Genomic DNA, 14227 nt, shown 5'->3' on the forward strand with positions numbered 1-14227 from the left:
ATGACTAATATCTCATATCTCAGTGTTATATAACGATATATTTATTAGATGGACATCCAAAAAAAGTTGTGCATGTGCATACATATATATACTTTTGGTAATGCTTGTTTTTAAACCGGTTAAATACAAAAGAAAAGGTACTACATTTGATCTCACTAACATTTGTAACGCAAGGTTCACACTCTCACTCACACACTCAAAAATTTGTGGTCAGTAAGATTTTTCTTTTTTTTGAAAGAAATTAATACTTTTATTTACCAAAAATTCCTTAAATTATAATGTTACATAATTTCTATTTCAAATAAATGCTGTTGTTTTATCAAGCAGCACAACTGTTTTCAACACTGATCAAAAATACTTTTTGCAAACAAATTGCAATGAAACAGGAATAAATTATAGTTTAAAATATATTCAAATAGAAAACGGTTGTTTTTAAACCGTAATTATATTTCACAATATTATGGTTTTAACTGTATTTTGGATGAAATAAATGCAGCCTCAGTGAGCACAAGAGACTTTTCAAAAACAAAAAGGCAACACTTCACAATAAGGTCTCATTAGTTAATGCATTAGTTAACACAAACTACTAATGAGCAATATATTTTTACAACATTTATTAATCTTCGTTAATGTAAGCTAATAAAAATGTTCACAGAACATTAACTAATGTTAACATGTGCAACTTTTAATTTTTATAATGTATTTGTAAATGTAGACATTAACAGATTAATACATTTTGTATAAGTATTGTTCATTGTTAGTGCATGGTAACTAATGCAATTAACTAATGTTAACCAATGAAACCTTATTGTAATAAAGTGGCACAAAAATCTCACCAACAATTAATTAATTCACACACACACACACACACACACACACACACACACACACACACACACACACACACACACCTAGCATCAAATGTGAAAAGAAAAAAAAAACTTAACATTCTGTAAGTCAAAAAAAAAAACTAAAAAGATTCAAACCAGTACAATTAAACCAGAAACATTTCTGATCAGATCAGCCAAATTTGACAGCATGGGAAAAGCAGTTAATATATTATAGCCGTGCAAATATATCTAAAGTGATATAAACCGCATAGCAAAATCTCTATCAGACCGCCCAGCCCTACTGCAGTCGCTCTTATGCATCTAGTGAAATGACAACCACGTCTCAAACTCGTTTCAATGTCATTTACAGATTCCACAATGTCAAAAAGCTGATTTTATTTTTATGATTACAGAACGTTCAATTCTACAGCATTTCTCACTGATCGGGATTCTGCTCTTCGTACAGCGTTACGAGCATTTTCCCTGCTCTCAATCAGGTACTTCAATGTCTAAAGACTCAGTGAATGAGGAGAACCTGTGCTTGAAACCGAGGTGCCCTGCTGCGGGTCCTTAAACCATGTCAAAGACAAAACCACCTCACCACTTTCAACAACTAAGACTAGCTATTTATTTACCTCACGTCCACACATACACGCACACACATACGTACAGTACTGATATGAAGATTGGCCACAGACATGTCTTAACTTCATATTCATAATAGCTGCCATGCTTCGATATGCGTCTGATTCACAAGAACTGTGCAAGAAAGCATGGCATCGGGCGGTAGTTCGGAGGAGGGAATGGTATACGTACAGCGTTGAGGATTTTCCTCGAGCCTACAACCTGTTTTTGTTGATAAATGTCTTGAGAATAAAAGGCAATGAAAATCGAAAACAAATCCAGCCGATTTGCTTGCAAATGGCGTCAAACCGAGTCACGATGCTTCGAGATTGTCCTCTTTTCATAACTGACTGTTCAGCGATGGCCGTTGAAGATGAAACCGACAAATTTACATTCGCAAACACGTCTCAACACACAGAACAAAGATATAAAGTTTCCTCTTAAATAGGTTTCATATACACATATCTGCATTTATATATGGATACTCGATTCATACATTCATTCTCTAACACTCTATTCATATTCACATATAATCTTAACCTTATATGAAATATTTCTTTTAAATTATTCTCCATGTATATTATGGGGTGAGACAGGGATCTCTGAAGGAATGGCTGGACATTTGGACCAGATGCTTTATACACAGGAAGAACAAATCACTTTCGAGGGCGGGAGAGTCGAATACTGCAGATATACATCAATTTACATAGCTTCGAGCCAACGTACAACATCAATAGAGCTATTTACAAAGAAATAACAGAGAAATGATGGTCTGGAGGTCATGAGATGGTGAAAACGGGGTACCGCTGATGGCAACGAGGAGTTTCTGGTCAGCTTTACACGAAGTGTTAAGATCTGTTCGTACCCTGCGCTCAGTCTGGATGAAGATAAACTCTTACAAGCTGTGTTTGCCTACCTGCAGATCTGTAAACATCCAGCAAAAATATTCCTGTCTGTAAACATTTGGTTCCCTTGTACTAAAACCCATGTGTGTTTAATCTGGAGACGAGCTTCCTGAGTGCCATTGAATACACAGATAAAGACTGAAGAGAAGAAGGATCGGGCAAACATCTGATGTTTGAAGCTTGCACTCTTGAATGCGAGGCAGATGAAATGCGCGCCCAAAGGAAGCACAGATATGGATGCCAGAGGAAATCGGATTTTGAGCCTGTAGAAAAATGGCGCACTAAACTCGAATGAAAAAAGTTGAACATAAACTCATCAGGGAGAGAAATGGCATGGTGCAGGGTAGGAATGTTGAATACGTCAAATCAAATGAGCGATGATGCTGATGATGACGACGAGAACTGAATGAATAAAGTGACAGGGAAAGAACATAAAACGTAAGATGTGACGAGCAGGAGGAATGGAAAGATGAAGAACTGATTAAAGGAGGAAATGGACCATGATAGAGGGTGGAGGATAGGACAAATGATAGCAGGGGATTCATGATTAAAGGCAGAAGACTACAGCGGTTGACGTCATCTTCAGCACAGCAGGAATTATCTGTAGGGTCTAGAGGTCGATGAGCTGGTCCACCAACAGCAGGGAACGCGCCAGGTTGGGCAGGCTGGACTCAGAACTGCCACTGTTACTGCGAGAGTGACCTCCTAAAAGAGGCCAGATGGACAGGAAGGTTAGGGGAGGAGGGAAGGGAGGACAGTCATTTCGAGACAAAGAGAGACCGAGGAAGGGGACAGCAGAAGAGAGAGGGAGAGAAAGACACAAAGGTAAGTAGATGTTCACGAAAAGTCAAGAGAGTGTGTTACGAGAGATCATGCGTAGGGTTGGGAATCGAGAACGTGGGAACTGATTTCTTTTAAACAAACTATAAACTAATTATAGATCCCGTGAAACATAAGGTTAATTTGTTTATTTTTAGTAGCACCTCACAGTGTTTCCTGCACCACTACTGAATTTACAAGTCAAGGTGAAAAACGTAAGCTTGTCTCAGTGTTGTTAACTAATGTCTGAATTGATACTGATAAAATCAAAGAACACAAAAATGCATATTCCGTTTTGAAAGTCCTCACTTGTTATACACAATAACATACACATATATACACATATATATTGCAGCCAGTGTAATCTGATTTGGGGAAGAATGACACTTTTGTGTCAACAATAAATCAAGTAATAACTTGTACTATGACTGAAACTTTGCATTACTGGCCTTCGTAAGATGAATCGCTTGTTGTATTCCTCAACTCTAAGTCACTTTGCATAAAAGCGTCTGCTAAATGAATAAATGTAAATGCACGCAATTACTTTTGTCATGTCATGTGAACTTTGAACTAGTTACACTATTATGCGTGCATGAGGCTTAAATTTGTGAAATCATGGATTGGTGTTTCAAATGACAATGTACAGTTGAAGATATTTATCTTATAAGATATTATAACGAATCGTAAAGTGGAACTGAAAAAAGAATTTCTATTCGATTCCCATCCCAAGCCATATGAGTGCAAAATGGCTCATCTGCCTTGAACAAAACATCTAAATTCAGAATTTTCGCAACTGCCAAAAATAAAAAACGTGTGCAAAATATACAGTTAACACATATATGTACTAGCTGCAGGCCAAAATAGTAAATGTTACAGATGTATTTTTACTAAGTAATTCACTATTTTATAGAGGGGGGTCAAAATGACAATTTTACCTGAGATTTTGAGCCAATATACAGGCATGCAAAAAAAATAAAAAAATGTTAAACAAAGATTGCTTTAGTCAGCAGATTTTACTAATAGACTAACAAATCTCTGTTTAAAAAATAAATGCTGCTGCCATCTTTCTAAAGTCATTTTACACCCCTCTAATTTGGCTCCAAATCTCAGGGGAAAATTGTCATTTTGACCCCCTCAATAAAATAGTGAATTACTAGTGACAATTAGTGACATTTAATATGTTGGCTTTCATCACTATTTATGTTTGTCTTTCTACAGAAAAAATATGATCAAAATCAAATATTTGAGCCGGGGACCTCTGGTTGGGTTGACACGGAATGACCAAGAAGCAAATTGCTCACTCATTCTCAGAAAGAGGATTTGGTTTCTCAAAGCTTTTACCTTGGGAGTTCTTGGAGACCAATACTGGTATGGGGTCAAATTCATCTTCATTGGCTGTCTCAGCGCCCGGAGGCTCAAAGCCTGAGATCAAACAGGAGTCTGCAGCTAAGAAGTGATGAAGGTTGGGGCAAATGACAGTTTATGGGTAAAAGATTTAAGAGGGCGGGTGGTAGGGAGAAAAACAGATGGGTGCGAAAAATACAGCACTGTTAGCATGACGCAAACCCTGAATCTTTAACATTAATGTTAGTGGCTGACACTTTACAAAAGCTAAATGAATGTCAAGAAAGACCATATGGTTTGTAAATAATAATTCATTTTCATTTTTTATTCCAGTAAAATGTTCAGTGTTGTCCCCAAGTTATATGCTGCACCAAGGCACATAAGCTATAAATGCCAGACAAACAAAAACTGATTGGTTGTACCTGGTATGTTCTGGGAGATGCCTCCTGAGACAGCTGCAAAGTCATCCAGACAGGAGGCGGAGCCAGAGGGGAGTGAACAGCCAAGCAGGGAGTCCTCACCAATCAAAGGGTCTGTAGTGCAGTGGAAAGAAACACCAGGGAAACACACGAAAATACTAAATCACAAAGATGCAAACTACATAAAAAATCAGGGGGTCATATCATGGTATTTTATGTTTTTGGAGGCCCACTTATAATGTTGAAGGATTTTGTGCTAAAAATTCAATATAGTTTATCATCATAACCATTTCCTACTATTTTTCTGACCCTCAGAATTGAATGAAATAATCATTTATGAACTTCCATAACTGTGATGAATTTTCAGATATGCTGATTCAAACAAAGTTTTTGCTTCCCCATATACACACCAAACAGGCGTATGTGGAAATGTAATACATAAATGTGTTCAACATCTGTCAGCAAGATGTGGTAACTTAGTTTTTGCAACTTAGTTTCAATATATACAATTTTGTAGTCCAAAAAAAAGGTCCATTGTTTATTGTCAATAGTGTAGCGATGTACGAAGCACAACTCACACAGAAGTCACTTTCAAACCATGCAGTTTTCTGTTCTGAGTGGCCAACTTGAATCTGTGGCCAAATCTGAATGGGGAAGTTTAATACAAAATCCCTAAGCACAATTTCTTTTTAAATATCTGAATTTTGCCTTCGATATGACTGCACCATTACAGGTTTTTTTTTTTAAGTATATTGAAGTAATTTATATCTCAAGTTGCAGTAAATTTCCTCATGATATGACCCCTTTGAGCACATCTGAAATTAACTGCTTAAGGTACAACATTCTGCATCTTTAATAAAGTGGAGGGGAAAAGGATCAGGGTAGCAGAATTTTTAATGTGTGAAATCAGTCATAGCCTCAGGCACTCTCTTCTCACAAAGAAAACATTCTGTCACCTCTGAATATCTGACAGGGTGTTATAATGCTAGGCAGAGGCTCTTCTGCCAATCTCTGATGCTTATTTTTACCTGCCAGTGCCGATAATACTGGTTCAGCCTCCACGGGATGCAGGTGAGCCTGAGGGGGCTCCAAGCCAGGAATCAGAGAGTCCAAACACACGTCTGTTTTGACTGGGAGTAAGAGAGAGGAAAGACAAAGAAAACAGATGATGCCACAATCTACATTTTTTAGAGCATCATCAAACACATCACTGGTATATTTTATGTCACATTCAAACCATTTTTCTGTCTGACCTTGATCACAGTGACTCACTGGACCCTGTCTATTCTCTCAACAATGGACATCTTAAGAAGTTTCTTTCGCTACTTTGAGCCCTACATGATGAGTAGATTCTTCAAGATATCTTGGAGAGGAGGGGTGTGCAAGTCACATAAACTAACTACAGGTGTACCTCAGAGTCCGGTGCTTAGCCCCCTCATCTTTTTTAAAATACACAATATTTCATCACTAAATGATAAATCACTCAGCTTTTTCTTCCAATGCAATTCCATAACACACAGCTACAACTATTGTTTTAGCCTTTTGTGTTGATTTCACAATGCCTATTCAAATTAATTTTTGCCTCAAGTTAAATTGTATGTGGCAAGAGGAGAAAATTGCAAGCTATCACAAATAAAGGGACTGGATGAATATAGAAAATATCCTTTGTCTCAGAGAATAGAAAAATTGTTTAGTATAGCTTTTGTAAAAGGAGAAAGCACACAGAAAGACAATCAGTGAGAGCTTACCACCTCTGGTGTCGTCCATGGAGCTGCCGAAGGGGTCGGCCATGGACAGCAGATCAGGCAGCATGAGAGAGGTATCTGGAGACTTCAGGCCCTCTATCAGCTTCTCTGTAAGTCAGCCAGTGGAAACAGCGAGCGTTAGCCAGAATAAACACCGAAATGTAGCCAATGCATAAACAAAGAGGAAAGGGAAAGGACAATGGAGGGTTTGAAAGCAAGACTGGTGATTAGAAAAAAGTAACTTGCACAGAAGGAAATAAACCGCAGAAGAATTATCGATGGGTCTAAATTATACATTGCACAATTTAGGCCAAGTGCACAGCGTAAAAGACACACTATTTTACCCACTCTTGTAAAAGACCCACTCATAGTCATAATCAAACTTCAGATATAATACTGTCATATGGAATCGATGTTGAGGGCGTTGAAATTCTGCAGCAGAGCAATGACATCTCAGATCATTATCTATTCTCGTGTATATTCCATTTAGCCAAGGCTGCAAAATCAACTTCCTGTTACAAATATGGTAGAACTATCACTTCTACCACTAAAGATTGCTTTATAAATAATCTTCCTGATCGGTTTCAACTCCTCAGCATACCAGATAGCTTAGAAGAAACTATTGACTCTCTCTTTTCCAGCACGTTAGACAAGGTAGCACCTTTGTACTTAAAGAATTTTAAGGAAAATAGTCAGTATTTTTTTGTATTTTTGAGGATTTGGAATTTGAAAGCCACATTTCTAGCATCTTTTCCATCTTAAAAATATATCTAAATTTCAACATATGCTCTCAATGACAAATGCAGAAAAGTTAGTTCATGCATTCATGACCTCAAGGCTAGATTATTGTAATGCTCTACTGGGTGGTTGCCCAGCACGCTTACTAAACAAACTCCAGCTGGTTCAAAATGCAGCGGCTAGAGTTCTTACCAGAACCAGGAGTATGACCATATTAGCGCGGTTCTGTCAACACTGCATTAGCTCCCTATTAAACACTGCATCCATTTTAATTTGATTCTTGCTAATTACTTAAAAAGCACTAAATGGTTTCGCTCCTCAGTAATTGAGCGTCTAATGCAATCTCAATTCTGGCCAGTTTATAATAGCTAGAATATTCAAATCAACTGCAAGCGGTAGATCCTTTTCCTATTTAGCACCCATACACTCTCTTTAGCCTGGCATACACATAACACATTTTCACATTTCTATAATTCTATAATTCACACCTGTTAAAGGATTGTTAGGCTGGATAAATTAGGCCAAACAGGGAGCACTTCCAATAACACCCAATGTACTCGTATCATCATAAGAATGATCTATGCTATTATTAGTCTCTCTGTTTATCCCGAGATTACCGTAGACAGCCGTATCCGGTCTGTATCCAGATCAGATGCTGGACCTGCACCTAGACACGACCAAAACGCAGCCCTGAAGGTCAAGCAGAGTTTCTGTCAACTAGACAATCCTCTGTGAAGGCCTCGTCGACACGACAGCCATCGGCACAGATCCTCAGCAAAGACCACAAGAACCAGAACTAGATAAGTCCTCTGCACAGACCTATGACCAGCTTCGTCTCCATACTGGGCATGATGCCTCTGCTTGCATGCATTTGTGCTCAAATTACCTTCTTTTGTAAAAATTACCATTTTGGCAAGGTATTAATGTAAGCGTATTTGGCTTGCCTTAAGTAAATGCAAAAAAGCAGGACAAAAAAAATAAAAAATAATCAAACAACACCACAAAGTTTGGTATAAAAATAAACCAAAAGAAACTACAGCAGTTTTTCAATTAACAGCAGCCAATCAGTATTAAATATCAAATAATCTTGCCGTGAAGACTACAGCAATTATTTCAGTATTTTCCTTTTATATTTGATTTAAAAAAAGAATCTAATTTCTAAATGTCTACTTGAATACTTAATATTTTTTTAATGATATCTGATAAAGCTCAAGCAGCTTTATATAATTATTATTTATTTCTTTGTTCCACATTTATTCTATTGCTTTTCATTTCTTTGTTCTTAAATGTATTATTTAGAGTTTATTTAAAAAATGACTAGAAAAGCCTGAAAACTGAGTCAGGATTAATTTGTTAATATTATTATTTTTTAATAAAAATATTGTTCAATAGTACAATAGTGTTCGTTTTGGTATAAAATGTTTTATTGTGCATCACAAAATTTCAACAGAATAGGTATTTGTTACTAAGGTGAGCACAGCTGGCATTACCTGGCACAGCTAGAAAACCAGCTCCAGGTTCCAAGCCCAGAATGTCAGTAGGTCTTTCAGCTGTATGAGAGCAGAGAAAGAAGATGGACATAAGGTAGTCAAGAAGAGCTGGACATTAACGGGAGTCATTAAATGCTAAGCCTCCGTGAATAGAAGAAACACACAGACACTGACAAGCAGCTCAGCAGGGATGCTGAGGTAAGTGGTGGGATGTGATTCAAAGGGCACATCGTACTGGAGTGTTTCGTCTTAATAGGAGTCTCCTGCTGATTCTGGAGACCAGTTTGACTGCCTCTAGATATACTGAGCATGTGCTGCCATTTAGCGAAGGAGGCTAGGAATAGTATCGAAATAAAGAGAGGGTCTGGCACTCTCACGCGTACGGAACAAGAAGCAAGGATGTCCCAACTGGGGGGATTTGCAATAGATTTGGGACTTGGGGGGATTTGCAGTGATTCACATTTGCTATCCCAGTTCATTTCACTCAGATATCTTTAAGAGTAGAACATCAGATTAGGGCTGATGGTACACCTACCGGGAGGTGGAGGAGCAGGTTCTGCAGCCTCCAGGTCGGGAATAAGACTCTCAGTAGCAGCAATCAGAGGTTCAACGGGTTCTGCAAACAGCAAAAACACTTACATCCACACTAAATCTGGCTCCATTTGAAAACACTTTTTTTTCAAGAAACTCTCCCAAGTGGATAAATCTGAAAACGGTATTTGAAACCGATGAAGCATGTTTAGTCATGCATATTGCACCGATAGATATCTCTGTTTACACTGGTTTGTGCCTGCTATGTGCTATTCACTTTCACAGTGTTGTTAAAGATAAATGTTACGTTGTACAATCTTCATTACATTCTTGCATAGACGACAGAAAATGTACTATGCAAAACATAAGAGCAATTGCATTTTAGACCATAGAATGGCAACTGAGTGCAAACTGGATGCACCAGTAAATGGTGGGATATTTTGCTAATAAAATGATAGGGTAACACTTTATTTTACAGTGTCCTTGTTACATGTTACATGTACTTTCCATAGTAATAACAGTAAATTATGTATAATTACATGCAACTAACCCTCAACCAAATCCTAATCCTACCCTAACCCTATAGTAAGTATGTGTGGTTACTTAATATTACACAGTACTTAAATATATAATTACACTGTAACAATGACAGCTTAAAATAGTGTTACCAATAATAGTGCCAAAAGAACACCATAAGAAATGTATTATGTTTGGTCTCTCTGTATCATCTCAGTAAGTTTTTCTTTCGTTTTACACATGCACAGTAACATGATTTTGGCATTTTTTTTTTACATTTCGTGTGGACAGAGAGCATTTTTGGATGAATTTGGATTAAAGTAGATGTAGCCTTTAAAACATTGATAACTGCATTCTGCAAAGTGTGTGAGCATGCAAAGTTACCATCAGCTAGCTTGGTGAAGTCTTTGTTGAGCAGGTCCTCAGCCGTGAGTTTGGAGAAATTGTCATCTCCGAAGGGATTCCAGGTAGGCTGGACCGGGGGGCTTGTCAGGGTAGCGGCTGAAGCAGGAGCTTGGGGGACAGAAACGCTGCCTTGCTGGGCAGGCTGGTACACACTCTGCTGGGAGGACTGGGGAGAGTTGGAAGGGGTGGCACTGGCCGACCTAATTGTGCCCGAACAATGAAAGAAGTGTTCATATATTAGTTTAAATAGGTTCGAAGGTGACAGAACACTTCTTCTTGATTATGTAGGCTGTATAATGGCAGTGTCACATTGCGAAGGGCTTAAATTCTATATTCATAGGTTTGATTTCTCACTTTGACTTGTTAAGGCTGGCTTCTGCGGTGGCCGCCTGCAGCTGCTGAGTGGACTGGCTGACCGGAACTCCGAACATAGCACTGTGTGTGACATCACTCTGGATGCGCCTGTGCCCCGCCTTCTGGGCCGTCCTCGGGGACGATGGAGGAGTCTGAGACAGGCCAGGGACCACAGGCTGAGGAGAAGATGAAAAGACAGGAGGATGAAGCAACTAAGAACTCATAAAATACAGAGAAATTAGAGTGTGACATGAAAATGAAATTTAAATGCAGCAAAATGGCATGAGTTAAAAACAAAATGAAAACAAAAGGTGATTGATCAAGCATAAGTGAATACAGATATAAAATATACAGATACAGATAACTTCCAAAATGACTTATCTATGGCAAGATAAACAAAATTCAGACAGGTAGTAAAAATACGATTTTTGGGGTAAAATTTGGCGGATCAGACTCAAAATCATTTGTAGTAGTAGAAAAAATATATTTTTTATAAACCCAATCCGAAATCACATCTCTTTGTGGTTTGAAATTGAAATATGTACATGTAAGCTACCATTAGAGCTATACTGCCATTCAAAAGGTTGGTGTCAGTATTTATTTATTTTTTTAATGAAATTAATACTTTTCTTCAGCAAGGATGCATTAGATTGACCAAAAGTGACAGTAAAGACATTTTTAATGTTACAAAAGATTTACATTTTAAATAAATTTTAAAATTTTAAATTATTTTACAGATTTCGACATTTTGAATGGTAGAGTTTATATAGTGAATAGTAAATGTGAAAAATAGTGTGTAGTAAATGACTTCTTTTGTCCCTCTCTGCATCATGACACTGATACTTAAGTCATTTCTAAATCAACATCAAATTACACAGGATATTTACTACACTGTCTGAACAAATGGCTCTGATTTCATCAATCATTTTCCTTACAAACAAATCAGATTTGAATGCAGTGTAAATGAAGCATAAACACCATTTGATTTTAACTTCATCAAAACGTATTGTTTTAACAAAAACATAGTCCGTCACAGTCTTCAGACACTTTTCAGAGCAAATAAACCAAAATGGGAAAACATACGTCACACAAACAATCAAAACCATCTACGCTGATCCAAAATAAACCACAGATGGATGGATGCAAAACAATGGATGATGAGGCACAGCCCCTGCGTGAGGTGCTTCAACAGTGAGAGTGTGTCTGGACAGGACAGGACAGGACAGAGCAGCATGCACAGGATGGAGGTGATTACCCTCTCCTCTGCGTTCTCTGGGCTGATCTGGGATTGAGGCGCTGGCTGCTGGACAGTGGGCTCTGCCTGTGCTGGAAGCGGGGCACCAGCCGGCTGAGTGGTAGTGGGCTGGACGGGCATGGGCTGCTGCTGAGCCGCTGGCGCCTGCTTACGACGGGCGCTCCGTGCCGGTGCGGTGGGCGGCGCAGGGCTGGATGGAGGAGGAGTGGCTACAGCTTTCTGAGGCGCAGGGTTTCCCGCTGCTACTGGAACGCCCCCTCCTCCTGCTGCAGCCGCTGCTGTGATGGAGACCGGCTGCACGGGCTGGCACACAGACACGCACCAGACAACTATACCATGATGCAAACTGTAAATGTGACCTTCACACCCCAGACTGTAAGTTTCATTTAATACATGCAATTTACTGGCTGGAATACTCATTGAAATCAATTAAATGATGGACGTCATATAGATCTGACTCTTATTTCTTTTTATCCAGACTTCACTACTTTCTACTGCTTTTGTAGGACTTCAAACCAATATATAGATTAGAAAACACATGCAATAAGATTGGCATCTCTGCCATCTCTCACAAACAATAGCGTGAGTTTGAGGCAGGGCTATATGTTTGTCCTACCAACGAAAGATGGAAATAATGTTCACAAAGCCTTTTGGAAATCAGTCATTTTTGCAGTCACACTTGGTGATATTAGATGCACAGAAATTACATATACTTCCATGGAGTTAAATGTAATAAAGTTAAAATAGAATAGAATTACATTGCTATTTTTCCTCCATATCTCATTCTTATTTGTAACAATGACATTCTTTTATAATATATTATCCAATTAAAAAGAGCTGTGTATTGTGGGATTGGATTAGTGCAGTGAAATACAGACAGAGTGAAGACACTCACCGTTTTATGCTGAGGGGCAGGAGATGCCAGGGCTTTTTGAGACTGAAGAGCTGCAGCTGGCTGAGCCAAGTTCACACTGACAGCTGGGAAACAAAGAGAACAATGGTGTGGAGTTAGTGGATAGATGTGGTGCATTTTGATATATGTCAATATATGTATTTTGATATATTTTTATACAGATAAGGATAAAATGTGATATATTTATAATATGATAAAATGTTAAATTAATAATGACACTAATAAAAACTACAATAAACAAAATATTTTATATTATATATAAATATTTTTTTTTACATTTAAGCTATATATTTAAAGGTCCCGTATTATGCCCCTTTTCACAAGATGTAAAATAAGTCTCTGATGTCCCCAGAGTGTGTATGTGAAGTTTCAGCTCAAAATACCCAACAGATCATTTTTTACAGCATGTTTAAATTGTCATTTTTGGGGCTCAGAAAAACGCGCTGTTTTAGTGTGTGCCCTTTAAATGCAAATAAGCTGCTGCTGGACGACACAGGGGGCGGAGCTTCATGAGCTCGCGCTCAGTCTCTCAGGACAATTTCATCTCACGGAATGATGATAATATCAGAAACTCTCAGTGACGGTGTTCAGTTCGAGTCGGACAATAATGCCTACAGAGTCAGAGTGCTGTATAGAGATGAAACAGGTATAGTTTAGTAGTTTAATTACGGTTATTATAACGTATTTGTCATCTGCTTGTACAGGGTTTCCCATACATTCATTAATTTGTGGCGGCCCGCCACATATCAACGCTGACCGCCACGGATTGATTCAGATTTTTTAACTATTTAATATGGGTAAAATTGTATTTTATTCGCGCTGCTTGCTCCCCCTCTCTCTCACAAACTGACAATGGAGGCACGACTAGCCCCTCCTTCTCTTACCGCACGATCTGAATCAAAACATGAGCATGTAGAGGGCGGATTGTTGCCGGTGCTTAATGCTTATTCCCCCAGCGAAGATTCCAGAATCAATCCGGAGTTGAATGGTTAGTATAATGAACACTGTTGCTCAACATAACTCTGAGAAGTTGTCTAGATGTTAAGCGCGGTCGCGTTTCATTACAGATTTGCGCAAAACTTTTGCGATTTTTTTTCTAAATATCAATTAACGTTACAACTATTGCGAAATAACGGCGTTCCCATTAACCGATGTTATGCGACTAAAACGTAATTTGTTCCTCTCGCGATCAGTCATTCCAAAAATCATTGCAACGGACGTTGGTAGGTTCATATCACAGCCACCAGACTAGACATTATATTATTATTATCTCCAGGTTCAGGTTGGTGTGTGTTGGTTTTTGTCCACCTCAATCTCCAGGTGTGCGTGTGTGTGTGTC

General features: G+C 38.4%; 1 protein-coding gene across 6 annotated transcripts in view; it reads right to left on the reverse strand.

Annotated features, from left to right (window-relative positions):
• Positions 1-14227, reverse strand: part of aak1b (AP2 associated kinase 1b) — a 42537-nt gene that overhangs the window by 12116 nt on the left and 16194 nt on the right. For 2 of the 6 annotated variants that reach the window (XM_081355055.1, XM_081355052.1), the window contains exons 11-20: positions 12871-12953; positions 11976-12278; positions 10721-10896; positions 10346-10566; positions 9450-9530; positions 8915-8974; positions 6690-6794; positions 5970-6071; positions 4945-5055; positions 4520-4624 (exon numbers count right to left, since the gene is read on the reverse strand). In XM_081355055.1, coding sequence (XP_081211181.1) covers positions 4520-4624; positions 4945-5055; positions 5970-6071; positions 6690-6794; positions 8915-8974; positions 9450-9530; positions 10346-10566; positions 10721-10896; positions 11976-12278; positions 12871-12953 — 1347 coding nt within the window. The remainder of the gene's footprint in view (positions 1-4519; positions 4625-4944; positions 5056-5969; positions 6072-6689; positions 6795-8914; positions 8975-9449; positions 9531-10345; positions 10567-10720; positions 10897-11975; positions 12279-12870; positions 12954-14227) is intronic. The other 4 variants (XM_081355054.1, XM_081355053.1, XM_081355057.1 and 1 more) reach the window with 4 other exon arrangements.

Source organism: Scardinius erythrophthalmus (genome assembly GCF_964197995.2).
Source record: "Scardinius erythrophthalmus genome assembly, chromosome: 23".
In the NCBI taxonomy this organism is placed as follows: domain Eukaryota; kingdom Metazoa; phylum Chordata; class Actinopteri; order Cypriniformes; family Leuciscidae; genus Scardinius; species Scardinius erythrophthalmus.